Source organism: Loxodonta africana, chromosome 22, assembly GCF_030014295.1.
Source record: "Loxodonta africana isolate mLoxAfr1 chromosome 22, mLoxAfr1.hap2, whole genome shotgun sequence".
NCBI classification, from domain to species: domain Eukaryota; kingdom Metazoa; phylum Chordata; class Mammalia; order Proboscidea; family Elephantidae; genus Loxodonta; species Loxodonta africana.
This window is the reverse complement of record NC_087363.1, coordinates 27894612-27922384: the sequence shown is the minus strand read 5'-3', so window position 1 is coordinate 27922384 and position 27773 is coordinate 27894612. Positions and strand designations below refer to the sequence as shown.

General features: G+C 45.2%; 1 protein-coding gene across 1 annotated transcript in view; it reads left to right on the top strand.

Moving 5' to 3' along the window:
* EXOSC7 (exosome component 7) overlaps positions 1-27499 on the top strand; it is a 43399-nt gene extending 15900 nt beyond the window's left edge. Inside the window, exons 4-8 of the mRNA XM_010589880.2 lie at positions 13032-13197; positions 17823-17893; positions 22190-22313; positions 23990-24145; positions 27102-27499. Of these exons, the coding sequence (XP_010588182.2) occupies positions 13032-13197; positions 17823-17893; positions 22190-22313; positions 23990-24145; positions 27102-27206 (622 nt within the window). The 3' untranslated portion in view covers positions 27207-27499. The remainder of the gene's footprint in view (positions 1-13031; positions 13198-17822; positions 17894-22189; positions 22314-23989; positions 24146-27101) is intronic.
* The last annotated feature ends 274 nt before the right edge of the window (positions 27500-27773 follow it).

The following is a 27773-nucleotide window of genomic DNA, read 5'->3' as shown; positions in this document are numbered from 1 at the left end:
CACAAAGGATAAAGAAGGACACTATATAATGATAAAAGGGACAATTGATCAGGAAGACATAACCATATTAAATATTTATGCACCCAATGACAGGGCTGCAAGATACATAAATCAAATTTTAACAGAATTGAAAAGTGAGATAGATACCTCCACAATTATAGTAGGAGACTTCAACACACCACTTTCGGAGAAGGACAGGACATCTAGTAAGAAGCTCAATAGAGACACGGAAGATCTAATTACAACAATCAACCAACTTGACCTCATTGACTTATACAGAACTCTCCACCCAACTGCTGTAAAATATACTTTTTTTTCTAGCGCACATGGAACATTCTCTAGAATAGACCACATATTAGGTCATAAAACAAACCTTTGCAGAGTCCAAAACATCGAAATATTACAAAGCATTTTTCAGACCACAAGGCAATACAACTGGAAATCAATAACAGAAAAACTAGGGAAAAGAAATCAAATACTTGGAAAATGAACAATACTCTCCTGAAAAAAGACTGGATTATAGAAGACATCAAGGAGGGAATAAGGAAATTCATAGAACGCAACGAGAATGAAAATACTTCCTATCAAAACCTCTGGGACACAGCAAAAGCAGTGCTCAGAGGCCAATTTATATTGATAAATGCACACATACAAAAAGAAGAAAGAGCCAAAATCAGAGAACTGTCCCTACAACTTGAACAAATAGAAAGTGAGCAACAAAAGAATCCATCAGGCACCAGAAGAAAACAAATAATAAAAATTAGAGCTGAACTAAATGAATTAGAGAAGAGAAAAACAATTGAAAGAATTACCAAAGCCAAAAGCTGGTTCTTTGAAAAAATTAACAAAATTGATAAACCATTGGCTAGACTGACTAAAGAAATACAGGAAAGGAAACAAATAACCCGAATAAGAAACGAGAAGGACCACATCACAACAGAACCAAATGAAATTAAAAGAATCATTTCAGATTATTATGAAAAATTGTACTCTAACAAATTTGCAAACCTAGAAGAAATGGATGAATTCCTGGAAAAACACTACCTACCTAAACTAACACATTCAGAAGTAGAACAACTAAATAGACCCATAACAAAAAAAGAGATTGAAACGGTAATCAAAAACTCCCAACAAAAAAAAGCCCTGGCCCGGACGGCTTCGCTGCAGAGTTCTACCAAACTTTCAGAGAAGAGTTAACACCACTACTTCTGAAGGTATTCCAAAGCGTAGAAAATGACGGAATACTACCCAACTCATTCTATGAAGCCACCATCTCCCTGATACCAAAACCAGGTAAAGACATTACAAAAAAAGAAAATTATAGACCTATATCCCTCATGAACATTGATGCAAAAATCCTCAACAAAATTCTAGCCAATAGAATCCAACAACACATCAAAAAAAATAATTCACCCTGATCAAGTGGGATTTATACCAGGTATGCAAGGCTGGTTTAATATCAGAAAAACCATTAACGTAATCCACCACATAAATAAAACAAAAGACAAAAACCACATGATCTTATCAATTGATGCAGAAAAGGCATTTGACAAAGTCCAACACCGATTTATGATAAAAACTCTTACCAAAATAGGAATTGAAGGAAAATTCCTCAACATAATAAAGGGCATCTATGCAAAGCCAACAGCCAGTATCGCTCTAAATGGAGAGAACCTGAAAGCATTTCCCTTGAGAACGGGAACCAGACAAGGATGCCCTTTATCACCGCTCTTATTCAACATCGTGCTAGAAGTCCTAGCCAGGGCAATTAGGCTAGACAAAGAAATAAAAGGTATCCGGATTGGCAAGGAAGAAGTAAAGTTATCACTATTTGCAGATGACATGATTATATACACAGAAAACCCTAAGGAATCCTCCAGAAAACTACTGAAACTAATAGAAGAGTTTGGCAGAGTCTCAGGTTATAAAATAAACATACAAAAATCACTTGGATTCCTCTACATCAACAAAAAGAACACCGAAGAGGAAATAACCAAATCAATACCATTCACAGTAGCCCCCAAGAAGATAAGATACTTAGGAATAAACCTTACCAAGGATGTAAAAGACCTATACAAAGAAAACTACAAAGCTCTACTACAAGAAATTCAAAAGGACATACTTAAGTGGAAAAACATACCTTGCTCATGGATAGGAAGACTTAACATAGTAAAAATGTCTATTCTACCAAAAGCCATCTATACATTTAACGCACTTCCGATCCAAATTCCAATGTCATATTTTAAGGGGATAGAGAAACAAATCACCAATTTCATATGGAAGGGAAAGAAGCCCCGGATAAGCAAAGCACTACTGAAAAAGAAGAAGAAAGTGGAAGGCCTCACTTTACCTGACTTCAGAACCTATTACACAGCCACAGTAGTCAAAACAGCCTGGTACTGGTACAACAACAGGCACATAGACCAATGGAACAGAATTGAGAACCCAGACATAGATCCATCCATATATGAGCAGCTGATATTTGACAAAGGACCAGTGTCAATTAATTGGGGAAAAGATAGCCTTTTTAACAAATGGTGCTGGCATAACTGGATATCCATTTGCAAAAAAATGAAACAGGACCCATACCTCACACCATGCACAAAAACTAACTCCAAGTGGATCAAAGACCTAAACATAAAGACTAAAACGATAAAGATCATGGAAGAAAAAATTGGGACAACCCTAGGAGCCCTAATACAAGGTATAAACAGAATACAAAACATTACCAAAAATGATGAAGAGAAACCCGATAACTGGGAGCTCCTAAAAATCAAACACCTACGCTCATCTAAAGACTTCACCAAAAGAGTAAAAAGACCACCTACAGATTGGGAAAGATTTTCAGCTATGACATCTCCGACCAGCACCTGATCTCTAAAATGTACATGATTCTGTCAAAACTCAACCACAAAAAGACAAACAACCCAATCAAGAAGTGGGCAAAGGATATGAACACACATTTCACTAAAGAAGATATTCAGGCAGCCAACAGATACATGAGAAAATGCTCTCGATCATTAGCCATTAGAGAAATGCAAATTAAAACTACGATGAGATTCCATCTCACACCAACAAGGCTGGCATTAATCCAAAAAACACAAAATAATAAATGTTGGAGAGGCTGTGGAGAGATTGGAACTCTCATACACTGCTGGTGGGAATGTAAAATGGTACAACCACTTTGGAAATCTATCTGGCGTTATCTTAAACAGTTAGAACTACCATACAACCCAGAAATCCCACTCCTCGGAATATACCCTAGAGATACAAGAGCCTTCATACAAACAGATATATGCACACCCATGTTTATTGCAGCTCTGTTTACAATAGCAAAAAGTTGGAAGCAACCAAGGTGTCCATCAATGGATGAATGGGTAAATAAATTGTGGTATATTCACACAATGGAATACTACGCATCGATAAAGAACAGTGACGAATCTCTGAAACATTTCATTACATGAAGGAACCTGGAAGGCATTATGCTGAGCGAAATTAGTCAGAGGCAAAAGGACAAATATTGTATAAGACCACTATTATAAGATCTTGAGAAACAGTAAACCTGAGAAGAACACATACTTTTGTGGTTACGAGGCGGGGAGGGAGGGAGGGTGGGATTTTTTTTTATTGATTAATCAGTAGATAAGAACTGCTTTAGGTGAAGGGAAAGACAACACTCAATACATGGAAGGTCAGCTCAATTGGACTGGACCAAAAGCAGAGAAGTTTCCGGGATAAAATGAATGCTTCAAAGGTCAGCGGAGCAAGCGCGGGGGTCTGGGGAACATGGTTTGTGGGGACTTCTAAGTCAATTGGCAAAATAATTCTATTATGAAATCATTCTGCATCCCACTTTGAAATGTGGCGTCTGGGGTCTTAAATGCTAACAAGCGGCCATCTAAGATGCATCAATTGGTCTCAACCCACCTGGAGCAAAGGAAAATGAAGAACACCAAGGCCACACGACAACTAAGAGCCCCAAGACAGAAAGGGCCACATGAACCAGAGGCCTACATCATCCTGAGACCAGAAGAACTAGTTGGTGCCCAGCCACAATCGATGACTGCCCTGACAGGGAGCACAGCAGAGGACCCCTGAGGGAGCAGGAGATCAGTGGGATACAGACCCCAAATTCTCATAAAAAGACCAAATTTAATGGTCTGACTGAGACTAGAGGAATCCCCGCGGCCATGCTCCCCAGACCTTCTGTTGGCACAGGACAGGAACCATCCCCGAAGACAACTCATCAGACATGAAAGGGACTGGTCAGCGGGTGGGAGAGAGACGCTGATGAAGAGTGAGCTAATTATATCAGGTGGACACTTGAGAGTGTGTTGGCAACTCTTATCTGGAGAGGGGATGGGAGGATAGAGAGAGAGGGAAGCTGGCAAAATTGTCAAGAAAGGAGAGACTGAAAGGGCTGACTCATGAGGGGGAGAGCAAGTGGGAGTAGGGAGTGAGATGTATGTAAACTTATATGTGACAGACTGATTGGATTTGTAAACGTTCACTTGAAGCTTAATAAAAGTTATTAAAAAAAAAAAAAAAACGGGGGAACATGTGTGTACCCTGTCTGCCCAGGGAAGCCCATTAGAGACTCAGTGCCCAAGGTTTTCAGTGGGTGTGCAGTTTGCACTTGATCACTAACCTTAAGTTTAGCAATTTGAACCTACCCAGCAGCACTGTGGAAGAAAGACCTGGCAATCTGCTTCCATAAAGATTACAGCCAAGAAAAGCCTATGGAGCAGTTCTACTCTGTAACACACGGGGTTGCCATGATTTGGAATTGACTTGAGTGCATCAGGTTTGGGGTTTGTTTTTTGTTGTTTTTTTTTTGGTTATGTAGTCACCTACTGCCTAGCATGTACCAGAATTCCAGACTCCCAGAAGGAAGGCAGGTGTTTGGCATAAACTATATTGTTAGCACAGCCTAGGCACAGTCGGCCACCTTTATCAGTTAACTGTTGACTAGGAACACTCCGAGAGCCGAGGACCCAGATGCCAGCCAAGGGCCAACCTTGCAAGCAGGCCGTTCTAAGATAGCAGCGTTGGGCCTGTTCTGCCAGCCGTTTACTGCACAGATGCTAACCATATTGGTGTAGTCTTCTTCCAGTCTTCATCTCCAGACGAAGAAGTTGATCCTCACAGTCCTCCTGTGGGAAAGGTATTATCATCCGTCTGCTTTTTAGAGATGACAGACGGAGCTCAAAGACGGTGACTTCCCCAGGTTCCCATAGCAATGGCAGCACAGGTCTGTCCAGCTCTAAACCTTTTCTCTTTCTCCTTCATGCAGCCTGCAGAGGCCAGCTTTAGAGGGGACTTGTGCTTAGAGGCCCTGTAAATCCACGTTCATCTTCCTGGCCAGTCAGAAGCCCATTCGGCCCTCTGGTCTGACTCCCTAGTCCCTTCCTGCTTCTCTTTGCTGCTCTCACCGGTCTAGGCCAAGCTGTCTGGTGGAATTGACCCATCCTTTAAGTTCTGTGGATAATGGTGACCTCACTCAGGCCGCTGGCTTATCCCGTCCCTTGCTGTTGGAAGAAGCAAAATGCCTCTCCTGACTTTGATCCCTCTAGTCCAGTGTGGTAGAAAGTCTCTGAGGAGCAGACACCATGAGTGAGGAACTGTAATTTTCTTTCGTTTTCTTCCCTTTCATTATCTCCTGACTCCTTCATCTTAGACAGACCAAAGACAGTCAGCCCAACCACACCAAAGAGGGTGTTGCGCCAGATACTTGTTTTGGGGGATATGTTTCCTTGTGACTGTGTGTCTGACCGATCACATGACTTCAGGTTAGTGTCTGCTCTTGTCCCTTTCTCCATCTGTAGAGAGAGGGTGACTCCAGGGTGAGGGAAGCCTCTAGGCTGCCTCTTCCCAAGACCTGACTTCTAGGAGCAGGCTCCTGCCAGGCTGAGAGTCGCTGCCTGCTGGTCTCTTCTCCCCGACTTTGTTGGTCCCAGAAGGACCCCACAGGCCCAGAAGCCACAGTTCTCACGTAGTTCAGAATCTGTTTCTCAAGGTGGATAGTCCCAAGGTGGCACACTTCAGCCTCTTCAGGTGATTCAGTGAGTGTGATCAGCCCAGCAGGGGAAATTGCCACGAGAGTTTCACAAAACCCCGTTTTCCTGTAGAGATGTGAGAGGTTGCTCAGCACCACTGGCTGCCTCCTGTTTGAGAGCCTCACTTGAGTCTTCAAGGAGCAACTCTTAATTGCACCAAACCAATAAACCCCTTTGTTGTGATGCAGTGACTATAAATGGCTTCCCGGGCACCTATGCATGTGCCCAGCAGTGAGCTCTTCTCCCCGGCATGAGGCCTCTGCTGGTACTCAGGGCACTCGCCCATCCACGGCTGAAACACAGTTGTTACCCAGTGGGAGGAAAGTGATTGGGGGAGAGAGGCTCCTCCTGCCCAGCTTGATTTAACTGCTTATCAACAGCTTCCAGGTTTTAATTATTTACATTCCCAGTGGTAGAGAGGCCTCAAAATGAATTGCTTTTCTGCTAACTCATTTCTCTTCAGTTTCGTCTACTAGGAATGATAATACATGGAGCTGGAGGCAGACACCGCTCCCACCCCCGTAATTCTCCATGTCTTGGAAACGATGAAAAACCTTGAGATACATCTCACAGCCCTTTGGAAAGGGCGCCTAGCTGTGCGGGCCCTGATCCCCATGCCAGTGCAGCAGATACAGACTCTGGATTCCTGAGCCCTGCTCCACAGACGCCTGCACTTTCACCCAAAAAAAAAAACTGGGCGCAAAATCCAGACCTTGTAACTCCTGACTCGTGTCTTTGGTCTGCTGGTTGTAGGCTGAGAGTTTAAAAAAAAAAAACAAAACAGCAGCCTTAGAGTTGATTCCAGGACTCCAGCCTGAGAGTAGGCCCTTTTAAATGAAAACTTTGAAATTATGGGAAAAGATGATTTCCATCTGAAGCCTGGAGGAAGGAAAGAATTTAGCGAGCTGATGTGTCACTGTAGGTCACCACTAGGTGGTGGTGCATGTAGGGCTGTAGTTTAGCCTCTCAGAGAGACTTAGATTTTTATCTGGCAGACTTGAGGAGAATGTGTTTCATTCATAGGCATTTCAGTGTGCCCAGCATTTGTCACTTCTCTTTGGGATCTTTACCACTTTTCAGTGTGATCACTTGTATTTTTCACTCACATTGAATTAGAAGAGTTGAGCCCAGCATTGGTGGGAGTAACTCAGTGCATGTTCCTTGCCTGTTTAGTGTTGCTTGGAGAGGGCACTGTTCTTGGCTGATGGAGCTAGGGTTGGGGGCAAAAAAGAGGCAACCTGAAGAAGCTGTCGAAGGCTAGCTGCACTCTGAAAGTGTTCAGAGCTGAGGAGATAACTCTCCCAGCAACTTGAAACAAGGGCTCACAGTGAAAAGCAGCTCTGAATGCGCCGCTGTTCCCAGACCCGCTCACAGGGAAGCTTTGCTGTGCTCAGTCAGGAGCACAGGTGTACGTTATATGGAGGAAACTGGCGCCTCGGGTCCTGCCTCAGGGCTGGGTGACTGGTGAAGGCTCAGGCCCGAGGTAGCCCTGCCCAGGTGTCCAGGAAATCACCAGTTCTGTGGCAGGCCTGACCTGGCCCGGCCTTAAGGCTCCACAGATTTGCAGGCCAGACTGATTGTGAGGGAAGCAACAATGGGCCTAGTGTGGAGTCCTGTTCCAGGGGGACGTGTCCTTGATCCCATTCTGTCCCAGTTAAACCAGAGATGTGCCAGAAAGGAGGAATGGGGCGGAGGTGATGAGTCAGGAGGGGTGGAGACCTGGGAAGGGCTGCGTTCCTGGGAGCTTTATTAGTTTATCCAGCTCAGTAAGCGATTTCCCATAGCCCTGAAAGGGGGGCTCATGCTGGGTTGTGCTTTATGAAGCCTTTGAATTGGATTTTTACAGAAAGCATTTGGTCTTACGCCAGAAAACCGAGTGTGAGCACCCCTACTGAAAGGATATATCGCGATGCGTACATAAGCAGGGGGCAGGGGGCTAGGATTACTGGCCTCTGTTCTCTCTCTTTTTAAACTTTGTACTTAACAGAAAAGCTTTTTATTTAGGACTCTAACCCTTAGAGAGGAGCCCTCGTGGTGCAGTGGTTAAAGCACTTGGCTGCCAACGGGAAGGTCAGCGGCTTGAACCCACCAGCTGTTCCTCGGGAGAAAGATGTGGCACTCTGCTCCCATAAAGATTTACGGCCTTAGATACCCTATGAGGCAGTTCCGCTCTGTCCTATAGGGTCATTGTGAGTCAGAATTGACTCCATGGCAACAAGTTTTGTTTTTTTTAACCCTCAGAGAAAAACCTTTACCAAGCCTTGGAGCTAAATGACCTCTCCTGGTCTGCCTTCCTTGCCTTCAGTATTTGTGGTATTAGTGATAAGTCCCAAGACCAGAGCGCCCATTCATTACTTTGAGGCAAAAGACAGGCCCAGAAAAAGCTAACTTGACTGATGTTAAACTACAAGCCAAGCTGCAGAATTATTCAGTCACAGGAAGTACAGGGAAGCAGAGCAGGTAAGGGCCAGGCTGCCTGGGTTAGAATCTTAGCTCCCCTAGTCACTAGTTTCATGACCTTAGATAAATTACATAACTCTTCTGTGACTCAGTTTCCTTGTCTTTAAAATGGGTCAGTAATGGTGCCTGTACTCATCGTTTCTCAAGCTGAAAGAACTAGAGAAAATATTCAAGGCTCGAGATGCAGTATTGAAGGCTTCTATGGAGAAAACATTGAACGATCCAGGAAGCATCAAAAGAAGATGGAAGAAATACAGAGTCACTGTACTAAAAAGAATTGGTCGACGTTCAACTATTTCAGAAGGTGGCATATGATCAAGAACTGATGGTACTGAAGGAAGAGGTCCAAGCTGCACTGAGAGCATTGGCGAAAGACAAGGCTCTAGGAATTGACAGAATACCAATTGAGATGTTTCAGCAAAGGAATGCAGCACTGGAGGTACTCACTCATCTATGCCAAGACATTTGGAAGACAACTGCCTGGCCAGTGACTGGAAGAGATCCATATTTGTGCCCATTCCAAAGGAATGCGGAAATTATCAAACAATATCATTAATATCACACACAAGTAAAATTTGGCTGAAGATCATTCAAAAGCATTACATCAACAGGAAACTGCCAGAAATTCAAGCTGGATTCAGAAAAGGATGTGAAAAGAGGGATATCATCACTGATATCAGATGGATCTTGGATGAAAGCAGAGAATGCTAGAAGGATGTTTACCTGTGTTTTATTGACTATACAAAGGCATTCGACTGTGAGAATCATAACAAATTATGGATAACAATGCAAAGAATGGGAATTCCAGAACACTGAATTGTGCACATGAGGAACCTGTACGTAGACCATAGAGCAAGAGGCAGTTGTTCGAATAGAACAAAGGGATTACTGCATGGTTTAAAGTCAGGAAAAGTGTGCATCAGGGTTGTATCCTTTCACCATACCTATTCAGTCTGTATGCTGAGCAAACAATCTGAGAAGCCGGACTATATGAAGAACTGGGCATCAGAATGGAGGAAGACTCATTAACAACCTGTGAAATGCAGTTGACACAACCTTTCTTGCTGAAAGTGAAGAGGACTGGTAGCACTAACTGATGAACATCAAAGATTACAGCCTTCTGTATGGATTGCACCTCAGCATAAAAAAAAAAAAAATTCTCACAACTGGACCAAAAAGCAACATCATGATAAAAGGAGAAGACTGAAGATATCAAGGATTTCATTTTACTTGGATCCATAGTCAACACCCACGGAAGCAGCAGTCAGGAAATCAAAAGATGTATTGCACTGGGCAAATCTGCTGCAAAAGATCTTTTTAAAGTGTTTAAAAGCAAAGATGTCACCTTGAGGACTAAGGTGCACCTCAGCCAAACCATGATATTTTTAATTGCCTCATAAGCATGTGAAAGCTGGACAATGAATAAGGAAGACCGGAGTAGAATTGATGCCTTTGAATTATGATGTTGGCAAAGAATATTGAATGTACCATGGACTACCAAAAGGACGAACAAATCTATCTTGGAAGAAGTATAGCCAGAATGCTCCTTAGAAACAAAGATGGCAAGACTTCGTCTTATGTACTTTGACGATGTTATCAGGAGGGACAGTCCCTGGAGAAGAACATCATGCTTGGTAAAGTAGTGTCAGCGCAAAAGAGGAAGACCCTCGACGACTTGGATTGACATAGTGGCTGCAGTAATGGGCTCAAGCATAGCAACGATTGTAAGAATGGCACAGGACCAGGCGGCGTTTCGTTCTGTTGTGCATAGGGTCGCTATGAGTCGACATCAACTCAAAGGCACCTAACAACAACTTCAGGGTGGTTGTGAGAGTTAATACAGCTAAACAGCTGAGAATGGTGTCTAGACCATAGTAAACACTCCAAAAAAGTTGTTATAGTTTGCTTTCCTGTAAAATGAGAGATCCTGTAGGCCAAATCCCATCTGTGGGATTTTTGTTTAGCATATGGAGTTTTTTTAAAGGTAAAGTGAAATGCCTCTAGATAGGGCTGCCACGGTCTCCACCACTGCCTGCTAATTACACGTGGCCCTTTGTTGGGATTCATGTAGTTACAGGTCTGACCCTGCATGTGTTTGGTTTTTTGTCTCTGGAGATGACCTTTAAGCTTTTCCAGGTCTATGCTTCTGTCCATCTCTTTGTCTTTGCCTGTGAGTGCCCTAGATACAAGGTGGAACCCTCATTTCTCTGTTCCCAGCTCTCTCTTTGTCCTTTGGCACAGTACAGGCTCCCTGGGCCTTTCTTACGTTACCAAAGCCCCACACTCCATCCCCCACCCTGAAAATCACCTTCTGTTTTCCCAACCTCCTCCCCAGAGTCAACTCGAGACTAGTGCACCATCCAGACATAGGAGCTTCCCATGGTCTCCAGAGGCTCTGAACCTCGCGTTCTCCACTTGGCTGCCAGCTATGCTGAAAGAATGACCTGTTGAAGAAAAAACAAAAACTGTTGTAAAAGGCTAATGTTTCCACTTAGCCCTGTGTCAGAAAAACAAAAAAACCCCAAAACAGTGGGGCGTGGTTTTAGAGGTAGACTAATTTAGACAGGTAGACCTGGAAAGTTCTGTAATTCATCCCCTGGGGCTGTGGAAGAGTTAAAGCATGAATCCCCGAGTGACTGGTCACACCCGGGAGGACACGGCCCACCATGTCAGGAACAGGTAAACATTCTAAGCATAAGCATCTCTAACTGTTTTCGTCTCCCTGGAGATCTGTACAGATGTGTTTTTAAGCGTTTAAAAGATGGGATTTCTTACGAATTGCTTAGTGCCTAAACCAGAAGCAGGTTGTGTTTTGCTGGCTGTGCAAAATCAGCTTGGTCCCTGATGACGTGATTATTTCACCATAAGTGAAGACTGAGTCCGGCAGAGGCAGTTAGGAAACAGCAGGATTTCTGTGGGAGTAACAGAGTGTCCCTTGGGATTTTAAATTGCAATTCTGCTGGCTGGTAATGGTGAGGGAAGACTATAATTAGAGAAGCAAAGTTATTACACAGCGATGCAATCTGATTATTTCAGGATTCATCCTTAAACCTAAATAGAGTGGCCTAGACAAAACCCCAAAAATACAAACCCATTGCATTCGAGTCGATTCCAACTCATAGTGACCCTATGGGACAGAATAGAACTGCCTCGTAGGGTTTCCAAGGAGTGGATTATGGGCTTGAACTGCAAACCTTTTGGTTAGCAGCCATAATTCTTAACCACTGTGCCACCAAGGATCGGACTAGATAAAAGGGACTTTTAAATAAATCAGGTGAGATTTCTTTTAGTGTTACACGAACGGGGGGTGGGCACAGCCTTGGGTCTTCACGCAGGTTGTTTGGTTTGCTGGAACCACCCTGCTTTTCCGTGGCCTGCTCAACTCTTGCTTGTCTTCAGGTTTGCCATCTCCCAACCCTCAGCACTCGTTGGCACCCCCTGCTGTTTTCTCCCTGTCCTGAAACTCCCCTCACTTCACTGGAATTGCTGGCTTAGGGTCTGTATCCACCTTGTACAATCTCTAGATCCCCGGTGCCTAGCACATGGCTGAGTGCCTTCCAGATGGATGAGTGGGCAGACAGAGGGGCTGGGGTCTGTCTGGAAAGCTTTACTGTGTGATTTTGTAGATTCCATCGACTCGACGGCACTGGGTTTTTTTTCATCCCGATACAGCTGGTTCTTACCTTTCTGGGCCTTTGTCGTCACAGTAAAAGGATTATTGGAGTATTTATTTGTCTCACAGACATATTAAGGGTTGGTTTGTGTTCAGCCAAAACCCGCAGAAATTTCCGGTTAAACATCTTGTTTAGTGCTTGTGGTGGTAAATGTTGAATCCTGTTCATGCTTTATTGAGGTAACTGGGGCATAAGTGTCAAAAGGCCGAAAAGGAAAAGGTTTTCCTCCTTAAAAAATATCAAATCAAATAAAAGGAGTAACTTAATATTTAATCAGCCAATAGTCTTTCTCTCTTACTTTCTTTTAAAGTTTATGATGTAACTCTGGCATACTACCATATATATCTTCTAAACCATTCCAGAAAGACTACTACTCTTACAGTGTGGTTTGTATATTGAGAGCACCATAGGGCTCTAAGGCTGTGAAAACTGGGGTAAGTATAAAAGGCATCTTCTCTGTAAGCCAGACTGACTCTTTAGGCCTCCCAGCTTCCTGGGCCTGCCAGAGTGGAGCGTTTATTATACTTTCAAGATAAGACAGTTAATTATTACCGGCCGAGGTTCTGTTTACCATCACTCTCCTGTTTCTCTTTGGGTAAAGTTGGTTTCGGTTGGAAGTCAGTGGGAACTCCCATCATGCACACTGACAAATCTCGGGCACAAAGCCAGCATGTATCTGGAGGCTGGAAAGGTGGAGAGGCCATCCATCCCTCCTCCTTTCACTGACTTCCTGGAAGTTACTGCCTCTTCCAACACTGCATAGGGAAACCAGAATAAAGCCTTGCCCCCTGGTCTTTGTGTTTGGAAAGGCTCACCCAGCTCTTCTGTTGCTATTCTGTAGCTCAGCCAATGCCACCCCTGAATTTGAAGGCCGAGGAGGTGATGACCTTGGGGCAGAGATTGCTAACACACTCTACCGAATATTTAACAATAAGAGCAGTGTCGACCTGAGGTCCCTCTGCATTAGTCCCCGGGAACACTGCTGGATCCTCTACGTGGACGTGCTGGTGAGTGTCATCTTGCTGTAGAGCAGCTGGCCTGCTTCATCCTGGTGCCTTTTCCCCCTTCAGGAGGATGTGTTGGCTTACAGGGTGAAGGTTAGGTGGGAAAAGATGGTCTGCTGTCGTAATTTTTTATTAACTGTAACATTCATATAAAAGAAACCTGTTGCTGTTGAGATGATGCCAGCTGCCCCGTAGGGTTTTCAGGGAACAGCTGGTGGATTCAAATTGCTGACCTTTTGGTTAGCAGCCAAGCTCGTAACCACTGTGCCACCAGGGGTCTGACATTCATAGAGCCATCCTATACTAAAATTACAGTCATATCATGGTAGCACCTTAAGTTATCCACAGAAGTTATCAGGGAAGAAAAAAAAAAAACAAGAGATGCCCTCTAGATGGTGCCGGACAGAGTTAATGGACGGAGTTTGGACAAGTTGGCACATTTTTCTGCTTGGAATGATGATAAGCTCTTTCCGTGCATTTTTATTTAAAATTTACAAACCCTTTGAGAGTGGGCACTATGAATTTTCACCACTTACAAGTGAGGAACCTAAGACACAGAGAGGTTAAGTAACTAGCCCAAGGGGTCTCAGCTGGTTAGTGGTGGTATTGGGCCTCTAAGCCAGGTCTGTTGAACGCCAACACCTGCTCTTGACTTCACTCTGCCATCCCTCCTTGAAAGCACCCTGGAGCCTGTGTGCTCGGAGCCTTCGTTTCCCAGGTGGACACTGAGGCCCTGCTTCCCCCCTCCTCCAGCGTCTGCTCTTCTGGGAGTCTCTCCTAGTCCAGCCCTCCATCCCCTCCGTGGTGCTTTTTCTCCCAAATACTCTTCTGCCTGGTTTTTGGCACTTGACAGAAATGTCTCTGTACAACTGTAATTTTGTTTTTGTATAATAATGTAGCAGTCAATTGCTTATTCAGGTGCAGGCTCTCATTGAGTCTATTTTATTTCTTTTCATTAAATTTTATGGACCTTGAGATTAGCAACTGCATCTTCCTCATATGGAAAAAACAAGGCTAAGCCATTGACCTCACAGATTCTTTAATGAACCTGGTGATAAAGCAGATCTTGTGGGCTGATAGTGAACTTCATGAAGAAGAACGACCTGGCCGTCTCTAAATGTCAGCCCCATATGAAACAGGAAAGGGCTTTCTGGATATTTTCAGATTAATTTGATAATGGATGGAGCACAACCAAAAGATAGCAGTGGTTATCATGGCCCAGCAGGTGTTTAGTAGGGCTGTTCCATTCAGAAGGTTTATGCTAATGTGTGAAAGTCCATTTGCTTTTTCTCTTCTCTGATAAGTCAGATGTGCCTTGTAGTGTGGTTCCTGCCAAACGAGGTAATTTTTGCAGAAACTGGCAGCCTACACTCCTTACCTGTAGGAGGCAGGCTTCTTAGCTGCCCAGGGACATGAACTCTCAAGCTCCATCCTATGTCTGAAAAACACTATACCTTGCCTACCCCCCCCCCAAAAAAGGGGGAAGGAGGACAGAGAGAGGCATGCCTGTGGACATGGCTGAAAAGAGGCTGTCCTGATCAAAGAACTGGATCCTGCGCGTTCTTGAACCTGAATTGTAACCTGTTACTTCCCTAATAAACCCCCATAATTGTGAATGTGGTTTGTGAGTTCTGTGTGGCCATTGTAATAAATTACCAAACTCAACAGAAAATTAGAGAGTGCCATGGGGGGGACGATCAGTGTCAGAATTGGTAAAGATGGCGGAGAGAGGAGGCATGTGTGACCTCTGCCTTGTAGGAATCAGCCTTGGGCTGTTGATCTTGATTCTCCCTCCCCATTGTGAAGTTAGAGGAGGTCAGATGCCTCTGCCACACCATTTTTACAGTTAAAGGGTATGATCTCATTGAATTCTCACAGCTGCTCTATATAGAAGTATGGGTTTGCTTTACCGAGGGGGAAGCTGAAGCTCAGAGGACACATAGCCAGAAGTGGGCAGAGATGGGCATCAGACCCACATTGCCTGGCTCCAGAATGCACCTGAGTTCCTCTCATGTATGGTGCCCCGTGGGGAGTCTGGGCAGGCTGTTCTGAGGCTCGGAGGCCAACTCGTTCCTTTGCTGCCTGTGGAGGGAGGCAGGCTGATTGGTACCTGCCTTTCTGGGGGCCCCTCAGTGGGTGCTCAAGGTTTAGCATTCTGCCCTCTTAATTTTATCTCTTAGTGATAAGCTAGAATATTGGAATGCAAAGTGTACATCCGGCCTTACGGGGCCACAGCACAGGACGGTAGAAAAAGCAGTGTACTGGGAACCAGGCTGCTGGGCCACCTGTCAGGTAAGGGGCGGTGGGGGGTGAGGTGCTCTCGGGTTCTCTCCAGCGTGGAGCGTCCACGAGTGCCGGAGCAGACACCAGCATTTATCTGGCGCTTTTTGCATAAAGCAAGCACTGTCCTGTGAAACAGCGGAGCAGAAGCAGTAGGTTTCAGCCCTGGCTGATGGTGAAGGCCACCCGGAGACTGCAGTAAGGTACTAGTGCCCAGGTGATTGTGATGCACAGCTGGGTTAGGGACCTGCTGTGAGTGATGCAAATGGAAACCGCGCAGCACACAGCCTCAGAAAGTCCTCGAGGGACAGCCAATGGGCACTGAAAGGGCAAATTAGTTATTTATTTAAAAGCACTTAGCCAACACTTACTATGTGCCAGACACACTTGTAAGGGCTTTATAAATATTATCTCATTCAGCCTTCATAACAACTCTCTGAGATAAGTATGAGTATTATCCTCCCCAAGGCAGAGAGAGGTTAAGTAACACCCAGAGTCACGCAGCTCACTGCTGAAGACAGGACTCACATCTGGACAGTGTGGCTCTGGCTCAGGTGGCCTTCACTGTGCAGCAGTCTACATCAGAACAGTCACCAGCGTAGAGAAGCCAGTCCAGTTGCGAGGTGAGTGAGCTGCAGCTGCAAAGGGACTGATGATATCTTCACAAGCAGCGTTCTACAGGGCTGCCCACCACCTGTCTGTCGGTTGATCTGACTTGTGTGGCTTGTGTGTTGCTGTGATTCTGGAAGCTGTGCCACTGATATTTCAAGTACCAGCAGGGCCACCCAGGGTGGACAGGCTTCAGTGGAGCTTGTACACTAAGATAGACTAGGAAGAAAGGCCTGGTGATCTACTTCTGAAAATTAGCCAGTGAAAACCTTAATGCATCACAACAGAATATTCTCCCCTACGGTGCTGGAAGGTGGTGCAGGACCAGGCAACAGTTTGTCCCGTTATCCATAAGGTCACCATGAGTTGGAGCCAACTTGAGGGCAACTAACAACAATATGCAAGGCTGTAGGAGAGAAGTATCTAGACTTGAAGTTTGCTTGGAAAACTTACAGGTGGGAATTGGAGATTTGCACTGGGTATGAATGAAGTGTTCCAGTATAGTTACTGGCTTCGATTAGTTGAGTTGGGAAGGCCCAGGCTTAGGGACCTGCCTGTTTTCTGCAAATAATTACCAGGCTCTTTCTGCATGGCAGCCCTTCTCCTGGGCTCGGGGATAACGGGATGAACAAAGCAGACAGGGTCTCAGCTCTCAGGATTTCACAGGTCAGATGGAGAGGAGCAGACTAAACAAACACAGCAACAACAGCCAGTTGTCTCGAGTGGATTCTGATTCATGGCAACCCCACATGTGTCGGAGTCGAATTGTGCTCTATAGAGTTTTCAGTGGCTGGTTTTTCAGAAGTAGACTGCCAGGTCTTTCTTCCAAGGTGCCTCTGGGTGGACTTGAACTACCAACCAAGCACATTAACCATTTGTATTACCAGGGACTCCCTAAACAAACACACTCACAAAGAGATACCTTGCTTTTCTTCCTACATGTGACTTCGTCAGCTTTTTTCTTTCACTTGGGGCAGCTCAGTTGGCTTTATGCCATAACCTCAGGCCAAGGCTTCTCTAAAATGAGAACAGAAGAACTTGCCACCTTCGATTTAATAACACGCTCTAACCTTCCTTGCTATAATGAGCACACCTAATTACGGTCAACACTTTGGCTTACGGGCAAAAACTTGAATGAGATGTCTTAGTTTTTATTATAATTAATTAAATGAATGTCGAAAGTGTAGTGTCCTAAGTAACACTAATAACTGTGGACGTGGTAGCAGCAGCAGTATCCATGGCTGCCATGTTTTACTTCCTTGGAGTCGAGGCAGTATGGTAGCAGAAGCTGCAGTAACACTTGCAAAGCAATGAGGAGGTATCTGGGGCAAAGTAAAGGTGACCAAGCCTCCGTCAACGCAGAGCCAACTGGCTGGAGGGCCTGTGAATGGAGATCTCTTCAAGCAGAGGCTGAGTGGCAGCCCCACAGCAGGAGCCGACTGTGCCCTCTCATGGCACTGCCCATGAAACACAGCCAGGAAAAGGTTCTGTGGTTTGGGTGAATGTCCTGTGAGCGTCTGTGAGATGTGTTCATTGTGGGACTAGCCGAGAGAGCAGCCGCCCTGCCCTGCCTTTATTTTATAAACAATTTTAATCAGCATTGCTTACCACCCTGCCTTTATTTTATAAACACACTCAGTCAGCATTGCTTTGGAATCTCTCTCCTTGGACGTGGACAATACTTCAAGTAATAAATAATGTCTGTGTTTACCTCCCCCCACCATCCCTCTCTTCCTCAGCTGCTGGAATGTGGAGGGAATTTGTTCGATGCCATCTCCATTGCTGTAAAGGCCGCCCTCTTCAATACAAGGTCAGTCTTCCTGGAAGCAGGCCCATAGCCTAACGAGTACCTGAGCAGACCTGGGGAGATTTCTATTGCAGCTCAGTAGGTAAAGATAGTTAGAGGGTTTAGTACTGAAAAATGGTGGTATCTGATGTTAGGCTCCAGAAAAGAGAGATTTCATAAGTTGAAACTATGAAGTATTTATTTTTGTACTTATTTTGTGTATTCTTATTTTCATAAGAAGGAGTTCTGGTGGCACAGTGGTTCAACACCCAGCTGCCAGCTGAAAGGGCAGTGGTTTGAACCCGTCAGCCGCTCCATGGGAGAAGGATGTGGCAGTCTGCTTCCGTAAGATTACATACAGCCCTGGGAATCCCACAGGGCAGCGCTACTCTGTCCTGTAGCGTCGCTATGCGCTAGAATCGACTCAACAGCAACGGGTTTGGGTTTATTTTCATAAGTGATTATGTATCATGTTGAAAAGTATTAGACAACTACAGAGAAGCAAAAAGTAGAAATCAACTATGGGCAACTGCATACTGTGCCTGGATGGATCTCCGTGGGGCGGGAGTTTTTGCCTATTTAGTGCTCTGCTGTCTCCCCAGTACCAAGAACAGTGCCTGATGCATAGTTAAGTGCTCACATACTATGTCTTTGTTTTGTTTTAAATGTCTTATTGTTGTATAGGTGAAGGTTTACAGAGCAAATGAGCTTCCCATTCAACACTTTACACCCAGCTCGTTTCATGACAGTGGTTGCAAGCTCTGAATGTGTCGGCACTCTTCTCCACCTTCCTCCCTAGGTTCTCCGGGTCCACTTGCCCAGCTTTCCTGCCCCTACAGTCCTTCTGAACTTTGCTTTTGGGCAAATGCTGCCCTTTAGGTCTCGTCCAGTTGATTGTTCCGAGGTATATGTTCCTCACTGGTGTTATTGTCCATTTTATAGGCCTGCCTGTTATATCTCTGGGAGTGATTTCAGTTCCAAGTTTGAAGGGTGTTTGAGAGCCGTAGTCTCAGGGGCTCCACCAGTCTCTGTCAGACCAGTAAGTCTGGTCTTATTTATGAGTCTGAATTTTGTTCTATGTTTCTCTCCCACTCTGTCCACGACCTACTATTGTGGTCTGTAGCAGAGTGGTCAGTAGTGGTAGCCGGGTACCATCTAGTTCTTCTGGTCTCACATATTTCTTCATTGCACAGATGAGTGGTTGAAAAGCAAGGTAGCAGCCTTCTCTTTGGTTTAGTTAAGAGCAGGAAATGGCTGTGTCGGTGTGATTCAGCTTCCCAGATGGACTTGGCACATGGCCAAGCCTTTTTGGAGTTACCATTTCCTCTGTTTGATTTATAGCCTTTCTCCCTTCTATGCACCAAGTACTTCCAGGAGAGTTTGGAGCATTTCAAAATAAATCTGTGGGTGGGAGTGATCACTCCATGAGAGAGCTTATGTTAAGATAGTGGGGGACCCTAGGGTATTAGAAAATGAGGATTAGGAACTTCTAGGGATATATCCTAAGGAAATAATTGGACAAGTGAGCCAAGACATTGATTCTAGGATGTTCATCATGGCTTTTTTGTAATGAGAAATTGGAAACAACCCGAATGTCCCAATATAGACGATTGAAATCACACAGTTAGGGGTTTATTGATATGGAAAACCATCCACTAGATGAAGTCCTTTCATCTTGTTTTTGTTGGTTTGTTGTGTTTTGCTTTTGTTAATTCTTATATTTGGTGTCTGGAAAAATGTGTACCCCAAAATGGCTGTTGTGCTTATGTCTCAGTGCTTATGTTATTGGGTGATTGAACATTTATCTATATTTTAGAATTTTGCTGTGGTGAATTTAGGCTACCTGTATAATTTAAAACAAACAGAAACAAAACTAAATAAATTTAGGGCAGAAAATAGCAGGATGAAGTATTTGCCAGGAACGAAGGTTGTAGAGTCCCCCACACCTGGCTGAGACTAGTTGGAGTGTGGGCTTGGTGCTCATGGCCACTATGGGGGCTGGCCTGTTAGAGTTTGTGTGTCAGGCCCCAGCAGCAGCAGCCTCTGCTTGGCCTCAGTTGGACCAGGAGAGGAAGTTGCCATCTGTCGTACCTTGAGCCTCAGAAATGAGTCTCCGCCTGCCAGCTGGTTTCCATGGACACCAGGACAGGAAGAGAGATTGGAAACCAGACAAGGCTTTTCGACTGTGGAGGAGGTGTTGAGCAAACTCCGTACATCAGGATGGTAAGACAGCTGCTCAGGTTGAGGAGAACACCTGTCATGGGCACAGCCATAAACCTTACTCCCAGATCAAGAACTCCCTGCAGGCAGCAAGGACCCAGTGTGAGGCATTGGGTCCCCTGGTACTTAGAGGGACATTTTGCACAGTCAGGGTCCTGTAGAGGCCATCTGAGGGTATTCTCTGATCCTCCTGCCCAGCCATATTCTGGGAAGAGGGCTGGGAAATTGGGGATACAATGTGTGTGTTTGTGTGTGTGTATTTTTTAACATACCAACATATCCAGCATGTCAAACTGGCTACCTGACTTGTTCAAACAGGATATTTGCTGGTTTGGGAGGTGAGCGAATGAGATACTCAGTACTTACACCTAAAAGGCTCCTGATGTGGAGGATCTAGCCAGGGCAGATCCTAGCAGGATTCTTTGGCTCTTGTTGACATTCTCTGGCTGAAGCTCTTCTCTGGATGCTGCTTTGTATGGGGACAGCCAGCAGGGCTGAATCATAGGGGACTTTTGTTACAGAAACTGGGAAAGGCACCAGCACTGTTTCCATTACAGTATCTGGATGTACCATGTCTTCCTTCCTGATTCCTCCATCCTAGGCTGAAGTGAATTGACTTTATGGGTTAACTGTATTTTCCAGCATGCCAGAACCTCCCCCCTCCTGTTCCCCATGCAGTCGCTACTCCCACAGAGGAGAACTGCTGTCCTAACTTCTGACCCAAAGGATAAGTTGTACACTTGATACAAACAGAATCATACAGTATGTTCTCTTTTGTCTGCCTCATTCACTGAACATTATGTTCTGAGACATCTATATTGGTACCTGTAGTCAGTTTGCTTTTTGATGTATGACATTCTGTTGTGTGAGTATGCTGCAGTTTATTTATTTATTTTACTCTTGATGGACATCTGGGTAGTTCCCAGTTCAGGGCTATTGCAAATAGTGCTGGATATAATCGTTTTTATACGTGTCTTTTGGTGCACATATTTATCCTTTCCTGTTGGATGGGAGTAGAAGTTCTGGATCGTACAGTATGGCCTTATTTCGTTTTAGTAGATACTGCAAAACCAATTTTCCAAAGTGGTATTCCCACCAGCAGGGAGCCCTGGTGGTGCAGCAGTTATGTATGTGGCTGCTAACCAAAAGGTTGGCGGTTCGAACCCACCCAGCAACTCTGCAGGCGAAATCATCTGGTGATCTGCTTCTGTGAAGATTACAGCCTAGAAAGCCATATGGGGCAGTTCCGCTCTGTCACATTGAGTCGTCGTGAATCAAAACTTGACTCAACAGCACCTAACAACATTCCACCAGCAATGTATGAGAGGTTTGAGTTGCCTCACATCTTTTTCAACCCTTGTATTTTTTTTTTTCTTTTTAATATTACCCATTCTGTTGAGTGTGTCTTGGTATTACATTGTAGTTTTAATTTGCATTTCCCTGATGAATGTTTAGGCTGAGCACGTTTTTGTGTGTTTATTGGGTCCCTGGATAGCCTCTTACAGGAAGTCGTCCCTGTCAAGTCTTTTGCCCATTTTTCTATTGGGTGATCTATCTTTTTCTTATTTTAGCAGGAGTTATTTATGTAGTCTGTCAGCTATATATATTTGCAAATATTTTCTCCCACTCTGGGTATTCTTTTTAGTTTCTAAATGATGTCTTTTGGCAAACAGAAGTCTATAATCTTAATACAATTCAATCTACTGGTTTTTTGTTTTGTTTATTCATTACAGTAAACACTTTTTCTGTCATGTTCAAGAAATCTTTGTCTACTCGAAGGTCACAAAAAGCTTTGTTTTATTTTTCACCTTTATATCTGCAGCCCATTGGCATGGACTTTTTGTATGGTGTGAGGTAGGGATTGAGATTAATTTGTTTCCATCTGGATATTTGATTGGCCCAGAATCATTTTTTTCCTCACTGCAGTGTCACTGGTGCACTTTTGACAGAGATGATGGAGACGAGAATGATAAAATACCAGCACAGCATGACTTTCTCTTCTGAGACACAGGAATTCCAACTCCTATTCCTATTCTTAAGAAAAAGAAGTTATCTTTCTTCCTCCCAGTAAGTGGGAATTTAAATTTTTCTTGTTTCTAGGATACCAAAGGTTCGCGTCCTGGAGGATGAAGAGGGGTCAAAGGACATTGAGCTTTTTGATGACCCATATGACTGCATCCGGCTGAGTGTGGACAATGTCCCCTGCATTGTCACTCTGTGCAAGGTATAAGTTTGTATGTAATTGGTTATGTTTCCTCTATAGGTGTAGGCCTCCCCCCATCCCCAACCTGTTGAGGTTACTTAATACATTGGGAAGTTATAATTTCATATACAAGTGATTTTAACCCAAATCCAATAATTTTATCATATGAGAAACTACTACCATAAGCAACTCCTTCTTTTCTTTTTAACTGAAAGATTTGATGGAAGCACAGGAACATAGGAGTGAGTTCAGAGCAATAATAGCTAGAATTTGTTAAACTCCTTCTACATGCCAGGTGCTTCACTGAAGCACATTGTATGCATTGTTCCTGTAATTCTCTCAACTCTGTGGAGTCTAGGGTGGTTGAGTAGTAAGGTCTCTGTCCTATCACCAGCTCTGCCTCCAGCAGGCTTCCTGCCTTGAGAGTTAACACCATCCCCAATGTGGGCCTCAATGTCCACATCTATGAAATGAGGGGGTTGGAGCAGGTCCTGGGTGTCTAATATGTTAAATGTGGTTTTTATGTTAACACAGAGGCCTGTTGGCCAGCCAGCTGGCTTGCTGATGTGTAACTAGCTAGCACTGCCCGAGGCTGTGTAGACAGTCCTGTATGGGGTGGGATTATCACTAATTCCACACAGAATTCATAGTGTAACGTTGACCGTGCCAGGTTTCATTGCACCTAAATCACGTCCTGAAGCTGCCGCATATGGTGAAGGTTTCAGACAAGCACACAGGGACTGACCAGCAGTACCTGTACCTGACTCCTTCTTGAGCAGTCCCTGAGCGTAGACCCTCTAGACTCACCCTTGTCATCAGTGAAACATCCATGGAGTCTCTCGCATGCATTTCTCACTCTGCCCCTCTGTGACAAGCCTTGGCGGTCTGCCTTATTTGCCTAGGGCTTCCATACCACAAGTACCACAAGTGGGTGGTTTTAAAGAACAGAAATGTGTTTTCTCATAGTTCTGGAGGCTAAAATTCCAAAGCAGGGTCTTGGCCATGTTGATTCTTTCATTGCTGGTAGTTTTGGGAGTTCTTTGGTTCCTTGGCCATCTTCACATGGCATGTGTCTTCCCCAGTTTGTATGTGTCTCTGTGCCTAATCTGCTCTTTTTATAACTCAGGAGTGATTAGGTATAGGACTCACCCTACACTGATACGGCCTCATTGACGTAACAAAGAAAACTTTATTTCTAAACTGGGTTACAGCCACAAGCATACCAAAACCCATTGCCATTGGGTTGATTCCAGCTCATAGTGACCCTATAGGACAGAGTAGAACTGCCGCCTAGGGTTTCCAAGGAGCGGCTAGTGGATTCAAACTGCCAGCCTTTTGGTTAGCAGCTGAGCTCTTAACTACTGTGCCAACACAAGTATAGGGGCTGGAATTCCACACATGTTTTGGGGGACACAATTCAATCCATAATAGCAGCCCCTGACTTGAATGGTCTCTTGAGTTACAGTTCTGGCCACCCCCCCCCCCCCATTTTGTGTTGCTGTTACACTGCTCACACCGTGGCACTAGGATTGCTGAGCACCCCTTCAGATGTCTTATGTGTGACCAGACTCTAACATAAGATCTTGCACGGGCGATGCAGGCCCTTTGCCCGCTATAGGTGTTCCCACCCTTAGGTGGTATAACGTGACCTGGATCTGTGTTACCCACATGTGTGCTGTGCTGCCTTGACTCTGCAGATTGGCTATCGGCACGTGGTGGATGCCACTCTTCAGGAGGAGGCCTGCTCCTTGGCTAGCTTGCTGGTATCCGTGACCAGCATGGGGGTCGTGACGTGCATGAGGAAAGTGGGGAAGGGCAGCCTGGACCCAGAGAGCATCTTCGAGATGATGGAGGTGAGGCTGTAGTTCTGAGGCAAGTCACATCCTGACCCCAGACTTGGAGCTTGGTGAATGGCTGGCGTGAGCCAGGGCTGCAGATCTAGCCAAGGGTGGTGGGGTGGGGTGCTCTGCACTGGGGGGCGGGGAACCTCATCCTCAGCAAGTTCCTTCCCCTCTCTGATCCCAGATTTCACATTTCTGAATTAGAGTGTTAGAATTGGATAGTCAAGTGTAAGTTAAAAGTTCCAAGCCTTTGTGATTTGATGGGGGAATTGAATTCCTGACTGACAGCTACCTCCTCCTTGAAGGGAGTGAGTACTGGTGGAGCCAGGGGCCTGAGGGATGGCGTCTCCCCCACTCTTCACAGACCTGAGGTGTATAAATTGAAACAAATAGGAATGGGGGAATATCCTTCCGACTGCCGCAGGGGGCATGGGTTGCTCCCCTAGGGTCCCCTCAGCCCGTCTGGCAGTGCCATTAGGGCACCTATTCAGCCGCTCTGTACTGAATGGTCACTGTGTCTGTCTCCCTCACTGGCCCGGAAACCCTGGAGAGTGAGACCAGAGGGACCACGTCCTGCTCACCTCTGTCTTCCCAGGCCTTCCCCAGTGTCCACCTCGACTTTGTAGGAGTCTTTGGGGACCAAGTGGCTGACTCACTGACTGAATTGCCAGGAAAAGAGCTAGCTGGAGCTGCTTTTGTGTGTGTGTTTTACGTAATCATTATATCACAACACACACCCAGAGATCATTATTTAATAGCAAGCAAGGCCACTATCTACCGTTTCCTTCATCCGTAGAGACGATGACTTTCCATAGAAGAATCCAAGCACTCTATGTCTATTTTCTGTCTCTATCATCTTATTTAAAAAAACAAAATGGGCAGTGTGTATAGTGCTGAGGACCAGAGAATGGCCTGTGAAGAAATACTGCCCAGGCTGCAGATCCTGACTGTGGGCTGTTGTGTCACTAAACGTCTCTGCCACAGTTCCCTCACCCACAACAGGGGGATAACGGTAGAACAGTACCTGCCACTGAGTGTTATCACAGTTTGGCAAGGGTGGAGGTGTGAAGCACGGGGCAGAGAGTCTGAGACGTCGTGAGTGCTTGGTAATGATTAGCTCCTGTTCTCTGCTCCCTTAGGCACCCTGAGTTCAGGGTCCACAGCTGTGCATGGCAGGGGGTGTCCTTCGTGGTTGGTGGGTTAATTATTTTTAAACAAAAGGACTTAAAAAGCTTCATAATGTCTGCCAAAGGCCCCCCTATACCAGTGGCTCTCAAACTTTGTTTTAGAAGGAACTCCCCTGAAAGGGAATTTTATAAGAATTTCAGTGTTTAAACAACATACAAACAATAGCTAAAATTTATTGTGCACTTACTATAGTCTTACTGTGTGCCAGACTCGGTTTGGGTAGTTTGGACATATTATCTCATTTAATTCTCAACAATCCTTTGAGGCAACTATTGTTATTATCCTTAGTTTTACAGATGAGGAAATGAGGCCCTGAGAGGAAAAGTAACTTGCTCATGGGTCTCAGAGCTCATAAATGCTGGAGCTGGAATTCAGGCCAGACTGTGTTCCAAGCCCCCACTGGCAGCTACAGTGCTATTTTCACCTTCACCTCCATGGCCAGGGAACCAGAGCTCTGTCCGGTGAGCTGACCCTCATTCTTCTCTGGGGTCTCGGGGATGAGGCCTGCAAACCCTATGGCCCTATCTCATTGTAGGTCTTTCACCGGGACTCAGCATTCAGGAAATGCCTCTCACAGGAAGCAGGAGCCTCAGGGGATGTTGCATAGGCTGCTACCACAACCTCTGCAGTCTCCTTCCTGCAAGTTCAGGTTCAGGAGTATTAAAGACCTCCAAAGTCCTGGTGTTCCATCTGCCTCTTCTCTTTCCTCCTCCCTCCTCTCCTTCACTATGTGCATGATCAGTTGCCCCTGTTTGATGGACTTTGACATTTTTTCTTCCTCTTGTATTATGATAACCTTTCCAAAGTCATTTTGGAAGACGTTCTATTTCAGAGCCTTTCCATTCAGTCTTTTCATACGAGTTTTCAGTATTACTTGGAGTCTCGTCCCATATCACAGTTAGGGACAGGGGTAAAGGCACACAGGCTCTGCTCTAGGGGGAACCCATGCTCATGGGAGGATTGGGGCGTAGGGTCTAGGCCTGGATGTCTTTCTCCCCAACTTTGTTGAGAATGGAACCAGTGGCAAAGTTAATTAGAACTGCTGTGGGAAGATGGAAGACTTGGTGGAATAGTTGGTTGGTTATATTCTTAAAATGATTCAGGAGCCTAGAGGTGAGAGATTAACAGTTTCATAGAGAAAGGTTTGCATATATTGGAAGGTTTTTGAGGGGCCCCTTTAGGTCTGTTGTGTACAGGCTGGCTACTTAATTGGTGGGTTGCCTGGCCTCTTGACCTGTCTGAATTCCCTTAGCCCCTCTTTGCATGGGAATAACACCAAGGACCGCACACAGGCATTGACTTTGGTCATATCTGAGCACTTCTATTATAGGCTTGGTGGGAAGTGAGTTAGAAACTGCTTGTTAAATGTGTCCTGGCCATCCTCTGTTCCTTCATCATGCGGATTCTGGATTCTCTGTGGGCTCCCTCAGCCTCGCTGCAGTACAGCATGACTAGGCGATAACCCAAGTGTGGATTTGGTGGGCAACTTTGCTGCTTGTGTGGGCTAATGGCTGATGGCTGAGGCAGCCTTTGCTTTGCTGCTTTCTGCCTAGGGGTCAGTGTCTTTTTCATAGGATGGAGGTTTTTTCCACAATGCAACCATTATGTTAGGGTTTGGGGTTTGTTTCTGTTTTAATTTGTTTTAATCATATAAAGACTTCAAAGGCGGGTGGAATGTGTAAACATTGGAGGGCTAGCTGGCAGAAAGGGGAGATGGTCCTGGCTACAGTGGGTGCGCCTCACCTCGGGTGCATGCTCTCCCCTGTCCTTTGTCCTGCAGACTGGCAAGCGAGTGGGCAAGGTGCTGCACGCCTCCCTGCAGAGTGTCCTGCACAAGGAAGAAAGCCTGGGGCCCAAGAGACAGAAAGTCGGATTCCTGGGCTGACTTGCATACAACACCCTCAACGGTGAATTGTTTTTTACTTTTCCTTTCACCCTGAATTTTGTATATATTTTTCTTAACTGTTGTGAATTTAAGGCAACATTTGTAGCTGTAAAATTAAAGTCTATTTTCTGGTCTGGTTTGGTATGGTGGAGTTCTTCAGCTGTAAAGGCCATCTGGTGAGCCCTGCCTTATCAAGGACAACCAAATCCCCGAGGATTTGCAGGGGAGAGGCCTCCAGATCTCATCTCTTGCTGAGGGAGTTCCAAACACCAACAACAAACAAGCTTGAGTGAAGACCTGGCAGAAAATGGCCTAAAAGAAATACTCATGATGGCTTTTTTTTTTTTTTTTTTAATTTTCTTTTCCTGTAGGGCTTTCAAAATAAGAATCGCTAGGAAAAGTTGATTCACCTTGTGTGTTTGGGTGCTCTGGAGGAGGAGGGAGGAGACGCTCTGTCCCAGGTACAGATGCAGGGCTTGGGCTGTTGAGCCTGCCTTGAGGCCTGGGGAAGCCCAGGTCTGCCCCCTGCCCTGGGAGAGAGCCAGGCTGGAGCTCCCAGGGCCGGGG